This window comes from Zalophus californianus, chromosome 9 (genome assembly GCF_009762305.2).
Source record: "Zalophus californianus isolate mZalCal1 chromosome 9, mZalCal1.pri.v2, whole genome shotgun sequence".
In the NCBI taxonomy this organism is placed as follows: domain Eukaryota; kingdom Metazoa; phylum Chordata; class Mammalia; order Carnivora; family Otariidae; genus Zalophus; species Zalophus californianus.
The window spans coordinates 133,243,581-133,262,281 of NC_045603.1; the positions used below are offsets into that span (position 1 = coordinate 133,243,581).

Consider the following 18,701-nt stretch of genomic DNA (forward strand, 5'->3'; position numbering starts at 1 on the left):
TGGCGTACAGTGGGCTCTCCACAACTACATGCACGACTGGCAGTGATTTTGATTCCCCTTGAGCACCACTGGCACAAGATCAGTATATAAGCACCGTAAATGAGCAAACAACTTTATATTGCTTATCAGAAACAGGAAAGCCCTATGTAGCTAGGGCAGATAATTAGCTAAATAAAATGCAATTACTGCAATTACTGAAAAGATTTGAATTCAGGAAAGCAAGACAGAATAAATCCTAACTTACAACAAAAGCATTAACTTTGGGGTTTTATATCGTCAGCCATGTAACATCTGTTGCCCTACGCCTGCTTGACCTCCCTCTCTTCTCACACTCAACGGCTGTGTGACTTCAGGCAGGTTACTTTTTGAGACAGCTTCCCCAACATTCTGAAGAAATTTCCCTAAAGACAGCAGTAACTTTGTCCATGTCTTGAATTTACCTCTCAGGCAGCCTCAGAGCACTTTAGTTTTGTGCAATAAAAGGTGAAATGCAGAATGAGTACAGGCTTGAAAGAGGGAGCAAGGCCAGTGTAGGTTCTTGAGAAAAACAAAATCAATAATTAAAAAAATACATCGTGTGAGGTAGAGATACATATTACAGGGGTACCCAGAGGAGCATGGCGAGGCAGCAGAGCTCCAAATCAGCCTGAGCAAAGATATGGAGGCCCACAGTTCCTTTTGGGAAACAAAAGCAAGTTTGTGATTCTGGAGATTAAAGCCTGAAGCAATGAGGGGCAGAAAACTAGTAGGTAATGGAGGCAGAAGTCTGGTTTTAGACAGCCCTTACGTTCTCACTGAGATATCTGGGATTGAAACGTCACAGGCAAGTCACCACATATCAGCCCTTGATATCCTTCAGATGCAACCTTTTGGCTCCGATGCTGCAGAACTAGAAAAACAAACAACACGATGCATCCAGGAAACAACCCTGGATACACAAAATAAACTTGGCCAGGACCCTTGCACTCTAGCCCTGCAAGGTAACAAAGGGAAAATATCTGAGTGTCAAGGGCAAGGCAACGACATACTCATGGAGGGGTTAGGAGTGAGGTTAGACTTTGGAGGCCAGAAGAAATTCTGCAAGCCCGTCCATTGAGAAAACTGGTTTCATGATGGTACCTCTCCACTTAGGAATGGCATACCCAAGCAGAGCACATTCCAATAACCACAGAAAGGCCAAAAGTGAGCAGGGAGGGACATCTTATCCAACTACCTTCAATTCCAGTTCCTTGTGTAGGACTCAACACATAGTGGGCACCCATAATGACAGCACCGAGTGTCATCGACTAAATCCTGATCCAGTTCTGCTCCCAGTTCACAATGTAATTCAAGGTGCATTAACACACCTTTTTTCTGGAACTTCCATTTCTCCTCTGTAAAGTGGGAATGAGACTAGCATCTGCCTTTAGGGGTTGTTTCAAGATGAAATGAGATAATGCTTATGAACACACCATGTGATATCTAAGATAAATTATCTGAAGGTGGCTTTTATAGTGCTATTTTCAAATAAACACAAATACTACTATTTTAGTATCTGGAAAGCAGTACAAAATTCCTCGTTAACGTTCTTCTCTTCATTTAGTAAGTAATCTAAATTGTAAGAAGAAGCATCTTTTCTCTACAGGACTAAAGCTATTTTCATTTTGAAAGAAAAAAATGCAATTGCTCCCCAGATATTATTGGTTTTCCTTGGGGGAAAAAAAAAAGGTTGCTTACCTTAACTGTGAGCAGTGGGAAGCTAATAAAGTGTTTTACACCGTGGAATATACTTACTTTTTGTTAAACAGTTTGTTGTGGAAGGTAAGGATAGTTCAAACAAAAGATAAAGGTTTAAACCAAGGAATGATGGAATAGTATTTTAGAAATTTTTAGGAAATAAAATTAGCAGAATTATTTTTGGGGAATGAAGGAATAGAATGAGGGAAGGGGTCAAAGACACGTTTCTAGCTTGAGGAACTGGGGATTCGATGGTGCTACCAACTGAGATAAATGATACAGATGTATTCATGGTGAAATACTGTGTGTAGCCTTTGGCACAGCAATGTGAGGCACCTGTGGGAAATGTGGAAATGGCCAACTGCCAACTGGATAGAGAGTCTGAAAGGTGTGGTATGGAAAAGCAGTTTGGGGAGTCATCATAAACGGTTCCTGAAACCATGAAAGAAGATTAGATCACACAATGAAACTATATAAAGAGAGAAAAGCAATAGGTCAAGAATAAGATTTTAGGAGCACCCACATTTTAGAGGTAGAAGAGCCATGGAAGATGGGGCCATGAAAGACACAGAGAATGAATTAATAATAGAGGGAGCACTAAAGAGTGTTTTGTCTCTGAAGAAAAGTAGTTTCAAGAAGTGCCCAACAGTGATAAATTCAGCAAAAAGGTTCAATGAAGGGAATCCTGGAAGAAGAGTGGCAGGTGTGGCAATGTACTTTCAGGATCTTCCCAAACTGCTACATAAAAATACAGCAACATAACGAGGTGACAGGGTTTACCCAGCAACACCAAAATACAAGGGGTGAGGGCCAACCACCAAGAGCCACAAAAGCCAAGTATTACCTATCTGTGCAGGGGCAAACGGTGAGAAGCCATGGAGAGACTGGCCCAAGAGAGCAGAACCTCAGAAAGCCAGGACGTATTCCTTGAAAGTCTGGCAGACCAACATGCGAAGAGTGGCCCAGAAGCTGCAACAGGTGTGACTTCTTCCAGGACAGGGACAGGAAGAGGGCGGGGGGTGGGGGGGCACAGGAAGCGAGGCAGGATCTAAGGAAGCTCAGGAGTCCAGCCCCTGAGCTTTCACATCCGACCCTCCCCTGCTCTGCCTAGGACAGAGCCTGCTGAGAAGATACTTGTTCAGACCACATCATGACTGAGCAGAAGAGAAAACCGGCATCAGGGAAAGAGAAGATCCAAATAAAAGCGGTGCAAGAAAATAGAAAATCTCAGAGAGCAAGCTGCTTTTTCTGCACGTGACAGTGAACAACAGGAGAGGGAGCACTGTGAGCTTCCTTCTAGACGCTCAGAAGAACTACATTCATACACACACAACTTCTGGAAGAAAAGAGACTAAACACCAAAACAATATCCCTACAGGCAACCAAAGTACATGAGAAACACATACTCAAAAAACAGATGAAAACGCTACTGTACTATTGTGAAATGGTCTAAAAGATACGAAAGAACACAGAACTCAAGAGAGTAGCCAGATGACCTGACGATGTGTATACGGTGCGATCACAGACAACTGGGGTGAGTAAAAGGATAGCAAAAGGAAAAAGGAAGTTAGCCTGGTTCAGTAATCACGAAGGACGGTATCAGTATTACCACTGTATGCGTCACCTCGGGTGCAGAGAAAGGGTGATTCTGGAATGTTCTAATTCTATCTTCCTGTTTATGCCTGGGAACCAGAATTCTCAGTTGTGGACAAAGAATCTACTGATATAACAGTAAAAAATCCTACAGGCCTGAGTTTGAATTGGAAATGTCTGCATGAACTCATGAGGTACCCTGCCCCTTATCTATCGATCCACATACATGCATATATATATTCTTAAGTATAAGTATTACTTACTGCCTAGAAACAATGGCCAGTTGTGACAAGTACCCCCAGTGCCCAGATTATGGACATAAAATGCCATTTCCCAGGAAGCCTGGGCTGCTTGGAAAAGGATTCCAAGTGTGGGCCAAGAACACACAAGATAAGCCTACAACATTTTGATACACCAGGCTGCAAAGACGTCATCAAAGACTACTAGCGTCATGTTAAAAGGACTCAGAGGCCAGACTGAAGAGGCTGCCACTGGCCAAGGATGGGACAATCTGAGTTGCAATAAGGGTAAATGCTGTAATGAAAGAAACCTATCAAATATGTTTAAATCAATGAGTTCATAAACATATTAAAAAAATAACTAGTCACGGGGCGCCTGGGTGGCTCAGTCAGTTAAGCGTCTGCCTTCGACTCAGGTCGTGATCCCGGGGTCCTGGGATTGAGCCCCGCATTCATCGGGCTCCCTGCTTCTCCCTCTCCCACTCCCCCTGCTTGTGTTCCCTCTCTCGCTGTGTCTCTCTCTGTCAAATAAATAAATCTTTAAAAAAATAAATAACTAGTCACCTACGGATGATAAGGAACCAATTCACTATCTTGAAAACTGGGTGTATAAAATGAAAGAGCATTTTACTGTCAAGCATTTACCTTCCTTTCTCTGTCTGAACTCTGCCACTAAGTAACTAAATAGTGAATGAGTGAAAGGCTTACCTGATAAAATTATTCTAACGAAAGAATGAAATAAAAACCTTGCAACTCCGAGAGATTAATCCATTTACACAGTAAGTATCAACACTGCTAACATCAAAAAAGTGAACACTAGACATTATCAGTCTCCTGACGAAGGAACACAACAGTACATATCTCTCGCCAAAGGTATTGGACCAGAGTCTGATTAAGCCTCAGATTCTCGCTGCCAATGTGCAAAAACACACTGAACTGCAGTATGAGCACACAATCAGCAAAATCCACTGTGGGAAATCGTTCCAGTCAAATGACCCAGATTCCCCAACAAATAAATAAATGGTAAGGAAAAGACGGGGATTGGGCTGATGTGCGGGGACCTGTACAGGAAAAGAGACTTAGAAGACACATCATATTTAAGGGGGAGGGGTTAAGCTAAAGGGTCTAAGGATACACGTTTGACTGACAGGACTGAAGGCAAGCAAGAAGTAATCCCTATGAGGTCAGGCTGGGGTTACTTTGGGGGGACTACGGACAAGGGGCTGTGAGCGCGGTGGCTGGGCACAGTGGGTTGGGAGGAGCTTCTGGGGTAGCTGGTGAAGTTTTATGTCCTGAACTGGCACGTTGTTTAAGAGGTATTTGCCTCACAATAATTCACGAAGCTACACCTCCCCCAAAGGAAGAGCAGTTAGGGTAAAAATTCCATTTAGGTCAGCCAGTTAGGTAGGAATTGGTGGTCTCAGTGAGCGCTGTTTCAAGAAAGGGAGGGGGGTAAAAGTCAGACTGCACAGCTTGAGAAACTAAGGCAGGCTTCGGAGTGGACACAGAGTCCTGACTCGGGAGTCACAGTGTGTCACGTGAGAAGATCTAGAAGGACTCACACCTGTTGAACAAGGTTACTCTTGGGAAATGGGAGCATAAGGAAAGTGCGTAGGACCTTTCATTTTATACTTCATATACTTGGACGACAGTTTATTTTTCAACGATTACGCTACTTTTGTTATTTTAAACTTGTAAATGTTTATTTTTTCAAAAGGCTTCATTAAAAAAATAGGAACCCTGGGGGGAGAAGAGACAAATCAAAAGAGCCCCAAATAATTTCTGCAGAAGAGTTTAATTTACGGAGATACTCCACCTTCAGGGAGGGGCGTCTCCGACTCCAGGTGTGGTCTGCGCACGGCGACTTCTTTCCAAAGAGGACAACGTGGGAAGCGGGGAGAGAGTAACTTCAAGGGGACACAACCCACAGACACTACCTAGGCCAGGTGATCCAGGTCAACATCAACAGTGGTAAACCATGTTCACGGTGTGCGCCCCGACACAACGTGAGGACTGTGGAGCTTTCCCTCTGGGGTCCCCCTCCCCAACACTAGTAACCCCCATCTGATCCAATTCCAGGAGAGGGGCATTCTATAACTAAAACTACCAAGGTCATCGAAAACAAGGAAAGTCTGAGAAAGTCACAGCCCACAAGAGCCAAGAAGACATGACAATAAAATAATCAGCATCCTGGGTGGGATCCTGGAACCTAAAAAGGACGTCAGGTAAACACTAAAGATAATGGATTTTAGTTAATAATGGTTCACTGATTACAATGAATGTAGCATACTAATGTAAGATTAATAACAGGGGAAACTGGGTACAGCATATAAGGGAACTCTGTATTTACCTTCTCAAGTTGTAGGTAAAGCTAAAACTATTTTAAAGAATAAAGTTTATTTAGAAATTAAAAAAAAAAAAAAAAAGAAACCCAAAACATCACAGTATCTCTACCAAGTGCAAGTTAAGGTGGGTACGTTTCTTATAGTAAGTAAAGCCAAGCAAATGGCTTCTGTTTCTCTTGTTCTCACACAGATAGCTTGGACCAATCAAGAGACCACCTAGAAGACTCTCACAGACCAGCGATCCAGTGACCACCCTCAGAACCCAACCATGACTCTGGCATAATACGCTATTTGCAGACATTCTTCAGCACAACAAAACAAGGAGCAAAAAATATGTTACTCATGTGAATGTGAAGATATGTATGGCAAGCTGAGGAGAGAATGTTCTTGGAGAAAACACATCGGGTACCAGCCATCAGAACTGGAACAGTCTATGCAAAATGTGCATTTATAAGACATTTTCAGAGAGGTCTCATTTCTAAACATACAACTGGATACACAAGCAAATATTCCTTCCGTGTCATCTCCTGCGTCACCCCCGTGCCGCGGAGAGTCACACCACACCGCTCCTCAGTCAAGCATCTACTACAGCCCAGCTATTAGGTGTGCATCCCTCAGCCCCTAAGTCTATGATCACCACCGTTCCGGATTTATTCTCCTTGTAGAGTTACCTCACAAATGTATATGCTATTTCAACTGAAAAGTAAACTCCTTGAGAGTGAGGACGGTGAAATGGGAAGAGAACGAACGTTCACTGTTCTGTGTCTTATGTGGGAAGCGCTGTCCAATTCTATACAAATGTCTCACAAAACCCTCTCACCTAAGCCTCCCAGACACCCATGTGGTAGGTATCACTACACCTCTTAGAGATGATGCATATGAAGTTCAGAAAGGCAAAGCAAGTTGGTCAGACGATAAACTCAACAACCCGTTGAGTCACGCCCAAGTGGCTCCTCGGGGCCCATGTTGCCTCTATGACCGCCTGTTCCTAACACCCTCAGCACAGTGCTCACAGTGCTGCAAGCAGACAAGACGTTCCCACGCTTTCCTGACACTAGCCAAGCTGAAGGATCGAGAAGTGGGTAGTCTCATGACCATACTTTGCTAATTATATTTTCTGACCAAAGTCTAGCCCTGTCTGTGGCTCTTAAGGAAATAAAAGGAAAATAAAGAAGTTGGTGAACAAGCCTATCACAGGTGTGCACACCTGTACCACGCTCTGCATCACTAACCAGACTACTAGGAACTTCCTAACATGCTGTACCCGTGGAGGAAAAAAAAGATTTCAGATTATAAATGACTTGTTAAATTGACTTGGGAGACTATATTAAAAAATGGTAACCACAGGACTGCTTTTGATATCCTTTTCCCTGAACAGGGGAAAGAGGACTGGTAAGCATCCTACTGTGCTGCCTATTGCTTACTGCATCCTTAGGAACCATATGCATACCTTATGAATCAGCAATATTTCTGCTCCTGAGAGAATCTATAACTGTTAGCTGAAAAAAGGAGTGTTCAAGGCTTATGTTATTTTCCTTTCAAAATGTTTGTAATTTATATTGCCTAAAACTTCAAATGAAATAAGATTCTACTTCAAATAATTCAGAAGAGAGACTCAAAAATTTACTGTAGCAATTTCAGACTGAAGTCAGTATTAAAATCCCTAAATTGCTTTTTAGACTCCTTTACTGATATCTTAGTTACATTTCTGTGGCAGTATTTACAAATGCTAAGCATGAATTTCCTTGTGTATCATTTGCATGCTATAAAAATAAAACGAGAGGGACTAAGTGGTTAAGTGTTGATGATTACCAAAGCCCTGAGCTTAGTTTTCAGTAGTGAGCTTGGCAGGGCTTATTAGATTATTAAAAATGATTCAATAAACTCTCTACGTGAATAAATGCAGGTTATGCGTGGACCAATGATGAGCTTGTGCACGAATCAAGGGTTAAGATTAATCAAATGTCCACCTGAGTCCAGATTTTTTAAAAGGCCAGAAAAAAAAAATTAAGCAATTTATTAAATAGGAGGTAGAAGAGAAGACAGATATGTAAACCACAAAACAGACTGAGAAAGCTCCAAAAGGCATAGAGAAAATGGACTATAAATGTTATAAATGGAGAAGATAGTAGTTTTGGTTCAAAAACATGCCAACTGATAATGCACAGAAGTCCTGGTTGGTGAAACTTACTGCTAATTCACTGATATCAAACTCATCATCACCCATCATCCAGAGACTCGCTGACGTGCCGGTTATTTACACTAGCGTGGCTCCCTCAGTTTCCTCCTGTATAACACCTTAAGGTCTCTCCCAGCACTGGACTACCACTTAGGCTTTCTTAGCACAATTCCAGATTTTGTATTTCTTGTCCTTTTAAGTGGCCTTTCAGCTAAAAATTTCAGAGCCACTCAAAGATTACTCTTAAAGCATAGGAGATCGTATCATGGGCTAACTTAGCACTGCTTTCAGGGTCTGATGTCTAGGATGCTTAATAAATCATATTGAGTGACAACAGCAAAGAAGAAAATTCCAGGCCTACTTGATATTCGTGACCTGTCTAGAACAGAAAATGGGATTCTCTGCAATCCAGCTACTAACCAGGCCTCTGCCCAAGAAACCCTCCTTTGATAATGTTGATACTGAAATGCACTGGTTATATTTTTAAAGTAAACAAATATGCGTCTAGAAAGTTGTAACAAATATAAGTTTCTAAGGTCAAAGATGCTGACATTTACAGAGATAGACCTTACATGGGGGCTATAAAGGGTAAGATTTCCTGATAATACAGGCAACAGACACAAAAAAAGTCAATGGTGAGGAGGAGACAGAATTTTAAGCAGGTACTATGGGAAGCTGGGATGACTGAGATACATCTGTAGATTTCCAAGTCCTACTGTTAGTAATATAAAAGTCATCCTGGAAAGGAGGAGAAACAATGAACTTCTGTAGACAAGACCTTATAAATAGCATCTCACTCAGTTCAAGAACATTTACCAAAGGCACACTCTGTGTGAAGCACTTGGTGATAGTACTTCCTGCTTCAGTCAGTATTAAATCCCCAAGACCCTGCAGTAGAGAAGTGCTGAGATGACAAGCAAAGTCAACTTCCCAAGCCACTCAACTCAGAAAACTAGGATACCTACCTATCTAAATTTCCATATGTATATAGCTACCAACAAGCGCAGGTACGGTGCTGCGTCCTCAACCCATTAATGACAGCACCAGCACTCTGTGGGAGGGCCTCCTGCACCCAAGATCCAAATTGTCTAAGGAAGATCCACCAACCCACGATAAGTCTCTACCACGTAGGGCCAGTTTTCCAAATGGGGCAACACTGACACACAGATTGTACAACGATTCCAAGTCGAAAGCTAGTCCATGAAACAAATGGGGAGCACTCCAAGATGCTATTAAAGTGGAACAGGAGATTATAAGAAATGAATGACAAGAAACTGGAACCTTGAAGCATTGCTGGTGGAAGGTAAAATGGGGCAAATATAAAGGTAAAGAGGAAATGAATTGCAACTTTTCCATTTTTACAAGGAAAAATATTGTGTACCTGCATGAGATCACAAATTACTATGTATCTCTTAAGAGCCTTAGTGAACTTAAATGATCAACATGTACAATCATGCAGGGAGGAAGGACCTCTGAAGTGATTGACGACTGTGCCTGATTAGCTATTATTTTTTAATCAAAAATTCTGTATGGCCAAACAATAAACATTTCTACTCATCACTAAAAAGTGGAGATAAATTTGCATAGCACAAGTGAATATTTACTCACTCTCTGCCCCCAGTATCATCCGACTCACATTTACAATAAGTAGGAGAGGAAAAGAACGACCCAGGTTTTTCCTTTATGTTGCAAAGATTTTCTAATTTATCTAATATCCCGTTCCCATATAATACATCTCTTGAAAGCCTTCTGTCCGTGGTCACATTCTGTTCTCCCCTACTGAAAATTCCGAAAGGAAACAGATGCCTCATCAGACATAACCTTGACTGTGCCATGGCTCTGCCTAGCGGTACCAACGCAAGTGTGTTGGCTTAAGGGTTAGACTAATTTGTAAACATTAAAACACCTTGATTGCATTTCTAGAATTTATACATTGGCATAGCATTTTATACAATTCACTCAGGAAAACTAAGAAGATTATAAACGCATTAAAATTAAAATAGTTACAAATGTTATGAGTAAGAAACAAACAAAAAACTCACAAACCTTCTTGTGAAGACACAATGGGTGGCATGTAATCAGGAATGTATTCTTTTCTTTCCTCTGCATCTTTACTTCCAGGTTGAGGAAACTGGAGGACATTGTTCTTACTAACAGGAAATGAAGGAATTTGATGTGGGAAAGTCACAGGTTCAATATTGTGAATATAGTCTTCTAGTTCATGAAGGCTAACCCCCATAAGCTGGAAAGCTTCACCAACATCATCCAAAATTGGGTCTGTTCGGCCATCTGAAACAAAGTCAAAAGCCAAGCAAATTACTTTAAGAAAATTCCATGAATACTTTTTAAAATATTAAGAAGTATTGGGTTCATAGGTAGCTCAGAATCAAACATACTATACATACTTAAGACTGAGTTATTGGAAAGAATGTAACAGATTTTAAATGAAAGAGCATACTGTTTAAATATCAGAAAGCTGATTCCTGAAGTCAGTTTGAAATACGACCTGACAACCAGACAATTCACACTAACAATCAGCTAGTACCGAATAAATTTCAGAAGTAGTTTACAGACGAACAGTGACGGCCCAAACGTAAATGCCAAGTTTTTTTTTTTTTTTTAAAGATTTATTTATTTATTTATTTGACAGAGAGAGAGACAGCAAGAGAGGGAACACAAGCAGGGGGAGTGGGAGAGGGAGAAGCAGGCTTCCCGCCGAGCAGGGAGCCCAATGTGGGGCTCGATCCCAGGACCCTGGGACCATGACCTGAGCCGAAGGCAGACGCTTAATGAATGAGCCACCCAGGCGCCCCAATGCCGAGTAAATATTACTACTACTGTTTTTTATCAAACGACTAGAATGCTGTGCTTAGTAAATGTCCATTCCATTTGCACCACTGTTCAATGATACATCTCTGGAACCTAAAACTGTGGCTGGCATACAGCTGGCTCTCAATAAATATTTTTTGAATGAACTCTAGCATTTCCTCCCCGCCATCCCAGATTTCACTCTGTCTGGTTTCGGTTGCCCACAGTCAACGTGGTGAAGCAGCAGACTTATCATCAGAGGGTCAGCAGTAGCCTAACCCTATGTCACAATGCCTACGTCATTCACCTCAGTTCATCTCATCACGCAGGAATTTTGTCATTTCACATCATCACAAGGGTGAGTGCAGCACATTAAGATATTTTGAGAGAGAGAAAAAGTGATTATTCACATAACTTTTATTACAATATGCTGTTATAACTGTTCTGTTTATTATTCACTATTGTTGTTACTCTTTTAATGTGCCTAATTTATAAATTAAACTTCATCACAGCTTTGTATGTACAGGAGAAAACACACAGAATATCTGGGGTTCAGTACTATTCGTGGTTTTAGGCATCCACTGGGGGGGGGGGGTCTTGGAATGTATCTCCCGCGGATGAGGGGAGACAACTGTATGGCACTGAATCAATTTTTTAAACCCCAGAAAACTTACAGAAAACACTTAGATCAGAAAGATAATCTATGTGCAAATTTTAAATGTCATTAGAAGAAACCATACAAAATGGACAGAGATAGAAAGATACAAAGTTAAGGCGAGATTCTCTTTACAAAAGTGGTATTTTTTGTTTTGTTTTGTTTTTTTTTAACTGAAATCACTTCACTTCAAACTCAGTATGTCTGAAATTAAATCGTGCTGTAAAGTGAAAATAACCCAAAGTTTATAAAAATTAGACACATGCTTGCTCACGCCCACATAAAAAAGTTCTGGAAGGATACACATCCAACTGTTAACAGTTTAAGGGGCTGAAAGCTGCAGTGCAGAGGGAGGGAAGCAGGAAACTCTCACTTGTAACTTCAAACACTTCTGCAGTCTCTCAATTTTGCTACAAGTAGGGGTTACTTCCATGATGTATAAAATAGCAGGGATAAATAATTCATTCTTCCTCTTAATGATGTAGATATGCATTTCAACTCTTCTATTCCTAGGAAAAGCAGTAGTATTCTCTCAGTCCAGAATAAATGATCATCTTGAATTCCTCCATATGCTTTGCAATTTCAACGCAAGACCCTCTGGTTCTCCCCTCTTCCTGTCCATTTCTGGCCACAGATTTCAGAACGTTTTCTTTCCCTCTCTTCCTACCATCACTCTCCTAGGTCAGTTTCCAGGTATCCTCACTTGAGTCTCTCTTGCACTCAGCGGGAGCACAATTTTCTTAAGATATCACTTTCATCGTACTGCTTCCCTCCTTAGAAACATGCAGTGTTTCTGACCATGCTTTCATTTCCTCTACGTCCCCCCCAAATCTGATTTCACATGTTCTTGTAACACCTTCCTAATGCACTGGCCACATATGTCAACTTGGCCACCTCACTGGTACTTTCATTACACTCAGTCCTACTTGGGTATCATAGGTGATGCTTTTCTTCAGCCCGGCGCCCACTCTCACCTCTATGTAGGCAGGCTTCACAGCTCAACTCAAATCTCATCTTTCCTGTGCAGTCATCCTGCCCCAGCCCACAGTCATCTTCCTTTACCTTCTTCCTTTTGCATTTACTGCCTATATCATGCAATTATTAAGTTACAAGCACTAGTCCTAAAGAGTCATTCTGAAATATTTAGCACCTACTTTCGGTGCACGCACACATATTTTTTAATACATAATAAGACACACTGAGAAATATCTGCCCTGAATGCTTTCACAAATCATTACCTTAGGGAAATTTAAAAATGCATCATTTGGCGAATTAATAGCAACTTCTGATACTTGCTTTAACTTGAGAACAATTTTTTTAAAAGGAGCAAACATCATCAGTTTATTCTGTTGACAGTCTGCACCTTTGTCCACAACTTGTGGGCAGGGGCTGTGCCTTAGGACGTTGATATCTCTCTCCAACACAGTGCTCAGTTCTTTTTTTCTTAGATTTTGTTTATTTATTTATTTAGAGCATGAGCAGGGGGAAGGGCAGAGAGAGAGAGAGAGACTCTCAAGTGGACTCATCACTGAGTGCACTGAGTGCAGAGCCCAACACTGGGCTTGACTTCATGACCCTGAGATCATGACCTGAGCAAAAATCAAGAGTCGGCCACTTAACCAACTGGGCCGCCCAGGGGCCCCAGTGCTCAGTTCTCAGTGGTGCTCAGTGAATGTTGTCAAGAAGACAAAGAGGATTTAAAGAAGGAGAAGACTGCACAGTGGTAACCTGAGATCAAAATCTGAGTTTAAAACTAGGATAGTATAAAAAAAAGAACCTAAAAAGTCTGTAACTAATAAGTATACCAGGAATCAGCATTTTTAGTAAGTCACAAAACTATGATGGAGAATAATGAACCTGATAATCACATTCTCACTAAAAGCAAGAAAACTGGCTGCCAAAACTGGGTAATTAGAAAAGAGATTAACATTAACACATAACAATGATTACTTGGTGACTTTGGAATACCTGCTTACTTGCAGTGCCAGCACATATTCTGGTTCTGTGTATAAGGCAGGAAAGGTAACTATGTATTCAGGGGATATTTTCATTACCTAAAAATACAGAACATCTGTCCTTATTTAGGGAACTTGGTAGCAAAAGTATAATCTGGACTATGCATAACCACAACAGTATACTCAAGGACCATGAAGAGGGAGAGGGAAGGAAAAGAAGCGAAAGCCGAGAGAACAGTGTGCTGGTGGTGTACTTTCAAGATAACAATGAATGAGAGTTACTTTGCAGGGCCATATTTAGACTAGAAGGATCAGTGAAATCAAGCATTCCAAAAATACCACATTTTGAAACTCAAAAAGTCAGGTGACCAAACAGCTATTACGGTAGTAGGTTATCAGTTCATTCATTTATTCAGCAAATATCTCCTGGGTGCCTAGTAAATGACAGCACTGTACTAGGTTACAGAATACAAATATAATAAATTTGTCGTCTGGGGAGAAGAAAAGTAAAGGGTGAGAAACAGACACAGATGATGACAAAACAAGGTGTTACACACAGGAATATGCGCAGGATTATGAGAACAGATGACATATGAGTTTCCCCAATCAAGTGATAAGTGAATTTCAAAACAGAAGTAGTACCACCGGTGCACCAGGGGGTTGGGGATACTCTAGGAAACCCCATGTGTATAGGAGTGGATAGTTTAAAATGTTCTGGATAAGGCAGGTAGTTTAGCATGGCTGCAATAGGAACAGCAGGAGGTAAGAAAAAGCTCACGAAGAAAATATGCTGTTGAAGAGTTGAGATTTTCAGCCTGTAAGCAATGGTGTGCAAATTAAAATATTTTTAAGAATGACACGATCAAATGTGTGTTATGGACAGATTACTTTGGCAGCACTGTCGAAGCAGGAATGGAATTGGGGGCTCAAGAAGTAAAGTGTACCTGTGGGTCTCAATTTTCCAGTCTGGGAACCACTTTAAGGAAGCAAAGTATCTTATGAAACGCTTTACCCGGCTGTCCAGCTTACCCACCTTAAGAGTAACGACCTGAAATTCCAGGGAATGGCAGTTCCCCCTATACATACACATATACACACACATACTTACTTCACATGCGTGGGATGCTGTGTGGTTTCTATTAAGTATTCCGAATCATTAAATGCCATCAGCTAGAGAAACTACTGGGCACTCACTTAAAAACCGTAAGTACTGCAGCCCAGACTACCTGCGGACCCTTGTAAATTGCCTATGTTCCCTCTACTACACTTTGATAACCACTGACACAAAAATATGGAGGAGGAAATCAGTGAGTAACAGGGATGCAAGTGAAAGTTAATCTAAGTGAAACTGACAAAGTGGGCCTTGGGAAAGAGTAAACAGAGATACCTCTATGAAATGAACAGATACAGAAAGAAGAGGCAGTGTCCCCAACGGAGCAGAGCTGTCAACGAGTATGTGTTGTTATGAGCTGAAGAATGGCTAGCCTTGTAAGAAACGGCCGGTAGACGGAGCGCCTGTGACAACTAGTTGTAGTAGTTTGCAGGCAAGGGAGGAAAAGGACCAAAGTAAAAGAGGCTGCAAGGCATTCTGGAGGTGGTTCTACACGCAGCAAAAATGAGATGATGAGAAAGACCGATGCATATTTCCGATCAGAGAAGACGTGAGAGGGTGTGGAGCTGAGAGCGGAGACAGGGGTCCCGGCTGGAGGCGGGAAGTTAGTGGATGAGGAAGAGGCACCAAAGGGATGACTGGAGTTTCCAGGGGCAGTGGAACCCGAGGGAGGTCAGAGGCCGAGAAAATGCCCGATCTCGGGGTAGGGGTGGAGGACGAACACCTTGGAGACGCTGAGACAGAGAAGGGAAGACCGGAGGTGTCACTCGTGACTGGCCAGAGGCAGCCCTCCCGCACCCAGCCCGGTACTCACACAGCTCAGAGTACCGATGGCAGCCCCGTCCCAACTGCTGCAGATAGCGCTGCAGCACGTCCGTGAGGAGGTGGCAGGCGCTGAGTTGCACCGAGTCCCAGCCCAGCGCCTGGCAGATCTGCGCCACCGAGACCCTCAACAACGACCTGGAGTAACTCTCGCACATCCCGCTCCGTGGACTCCACCGCAGCCCTTGCTGCCACTCTCTCCACCCCCACCGCCTAACCTTAGCAGAGCCCTCGATTCATCCTCTAGGGCCCCCGCGGCGGGGAAATCGTCCCCCCGACCCCTGGCGACCACCTCAAAGCGCCAGCAGCACGGAGCGCGCCAGCCTGAGAGCCGCCATTTTGGACTCGCTCCGCCTCCCGCTGGACCGTCGCCGGGGCGAGGCAGCACTAGCCGAATGCTGATCGCGTCAATGAGGAAGCTCCGCCCTGTTGGAGCAGAGCGATGGTGTCGGAAGCGACTCTTGGGCCTGGAAGGATGCAGGAAACGGCTGTGCTGAGCGCAGGTGGAGGATGCGCCCGAGGAGGCAGGTGCTCGGGGCCTTGGGTGGGCTCCCTTGGAGGGAAAGGGAGAGGGGACCGTCAGTGGTTTAGGGGCAAAAGCGGGAGTCAGGATATGAAATTGAAATGCGGGTGTTAGAAGTGGGAACCTGAGAGGCTGTGAGTGCAGGGGCGGGATTTGGAGCGTGGGAACTTAAGTGCCCCCAAACGCGGATCTGATCTGATCTTGCCTATGCTGCTGCTTACCATGTATAGCTTAAATCAAACCCAAGCTGCTCAGAGGTTAGAATCAGGCGAGTGAGACACTGGCCTCGGTGCAAAATTTATGGGAGCACAAGAAAACTGAAGATCAATCATATTTTAATACAGTATTAAAAAAAATCTAAACCACTTCCCCCAAATTTCTGCGTCACTCGCCTCATTCTAATCCCAGCCCTGGGTTCAATAAAACTCAGTTGCCTACAGAGGGCAAGTAAGTACCTTAAATCGATGAAGCAGGCTGAGAGAATGGGGAACTGTTGTCTACTCCAGACTCTTCTCCCAGCCCCCAGTCAAGTGTCGCCAGATCTCTCCAGATGACCGGAACTCTGGACTTTGTGATAAATATCTCGAGTTCTAAATATTACCCAGCCTATGGGTAGTCAATTGTAATGGCTGATCTAATGATCTCTTAAATATGCCCGTTTGTGCTCCCCCCACCCCCACCCCAAGCTTCTAGAGTCTTCCTTCCTTCCTTCCTTTCATCTCTCTCCTCTGTATTTCTCTGTCAATTTCTCTGTTCTTCTACTTGGCACAGTGCATTTAGTGTTTGAGTTTATGTGCCTTTCCCAATAAATCGTGTTTCTGAATGGATCTACATTCTCCCTACAGGGAGTATTCCAGAACTGTGAACATAATAGATACTCAATTTTTTTTAAAAGTCAAAACCACAGTAGAACTGAAAATGTGGTGCTTCAGCCAAATGACAATTTTGAAGAAATGGTGCTCCGTGGTGGGGTGCCTATAATATTTTCTTCAGTGACACTTGTGTCCTCAAGATTATCGGGGACCTTTGGGATGCAAACTCTATGGGAGTTTTAGCCTTAGGACTTTTAGTCCTAACCTTAGTTGACCATTTTGTAGCCATTTGTTACTGTTGAACACTACCTTAATTTTGAAACTCTCTTATACCTTGGATTTCACAATACCTTATTATCTTGCTGTCCCTTCACTATTTCTGGAGGCTCCTTCTAATCTCTATATTAGACCCTTCTTCATTTGCCTCTGTGTGTGTGTGTTCAACTCCTTAAAATTTTATTTCAGAAAATTTCAAACCTACAGCAAAGTTGAAATGGAAAAGTGTACGCACAGGCATATACTTCACCTAGATTCATCAGCTGTTAATACTTTGTTGCATTTACTATATACATATACACACATACTTTTTTTTTTCAGAACGGTTTGAAAATAAGTTGCACACTTCATCACACTTAACTCAGAAACACTTCAGCATGTATCTCCTCAAAGCAAGGATATTCCCCCCCACGTAACCATGTCACACGTTCATTTCCCCAGGAAGTTATTTCTGGGATGGAGATCAGCCTGCAGAAGGCTTATTAAGGAGTGCTCCAGTGGCTGCTGAACCTGTCCGTGGTCCAGCAACATTGGGCAAGAGAGTACCAAGAGACACCCAGCCAGGCCACTTGGGTGTCAACCATTTCTCCTTGCTGCCCACTGTGTAACTGCAGCATGGGCTCCTAATGATCGGAGTCAATTACTCCTTGCATGCCGACCCCTGGCTGAAGTGCCCAACTGGCAACTGTAGCTAGTATTTCAGTGGGACTCCTGTGTGTCCTGTGGTGAAAGCATTCCCCCTTTTGCAAATTAGAACTGTCAACCTGGAGGGGCCAGAGTTGCAGGGACAAGAGCAGTTTCGCAGGTGTGTCACTGAGAGTTACGTTTGTAGGGGCCAGAATTGTCAAATGATACATGGAGATACAATGAGGACCACTGGCCCTGCATTCTTCGAGTCCTTAAGGATGCCACTAATTTCTCCCTTCCCCTTCTCTCTGAGCTACAGGACCAATCTCAAAAGCTTGTTTCAGCCTCCCCGCTACCGCAGTTCTGACCCCACAGGCCAAGGAATCAGTGTGGAGGTTGTGCCAACTTCCCTGTATGTCTAATGTAACTACACATTGAGGAGTCAGGGAATTGATTGTTGACTGGGCCCATTAACCCTGGGACCTAGTACTTCATTTATTACTAGACCTCATCTGCCCCCACTCTAACAGAGGCCCACAATGACTCTGCACCTCCTGGTTTCAGTCTCAACTCTTTCCCTTCGCCAATCCTCACAATGTTTGAGTATTTCCTTTCTCCAGTGGGTGGTTACTTGAGTAAGTGACTGTTGGTTCCTTTGCTGGAGGAGTAGGGAAATCATTATCCTCTCCATTTGGTGTTGAGTTCTTCTTCCTAAAGACTTAAGAGTTTCTGTCTGAAAATTGGCTCAGATCCAGACGTTGGGCAAGGAATCATGGCTGCTCATTGGGGCGACTGTCCTCAGTCACCTAGTTGTCTATCCGTGAATTATTTTGATGGTACGGTTTGAGGAGCCCACTCATTGGCTGCCCATCTGTCTGTTTCACCCACCCTTGTTCTGGGAACCATCTCTAAAACTCACCAGGTGACTTTCTCCCTCACCCCTTAACTTCTCTTATCATGAGTTCATTCGCGTGGCTTCTGACTGGTACGCAGCAAAGTACAGCCCTTTTGGCCTGTATTATTTTACAGTCGTACTTATC

At 43.0% G+C, this 18,701-nt stretch overlaps 1 protein-coding gene across 3 annotated transcripts in view; it reads right to left on the bottom strand.

Moving 5' to 3' along the window:
- Positions 1–15,772, bottom strand: part of TAF3 (TATA-box binding protein associated factor 3) — a 177,042-nt gene extending 161,270 nt beyond the window's left edge. For all 3 annotated transcript variants that reach the window (XR_003519799.2, XM_027592980.2, XM_027592979.2), the window contains exons 1-2: positions 15,416–15,772; positions 10,119–10,361 (exon numbers count right to left, since the gene is read on the bottom strand). Coding sequence is in view for 2 of the 3 variants with exons in the window: in XM_027592980.2 (XP_027448781.1) it covers positions 10,119–10,361; positions 15,416–15,581 (409 nt within the window). In the remaining variant the exon portion in view is untranslated. The remainder of the gene's footprint in view (positions 1–10,118; positions 10,362–15,415) is intronic.
- Between the last annotated feature and the right edge of the window lie 2,929 nt (positions 15,773–18,701).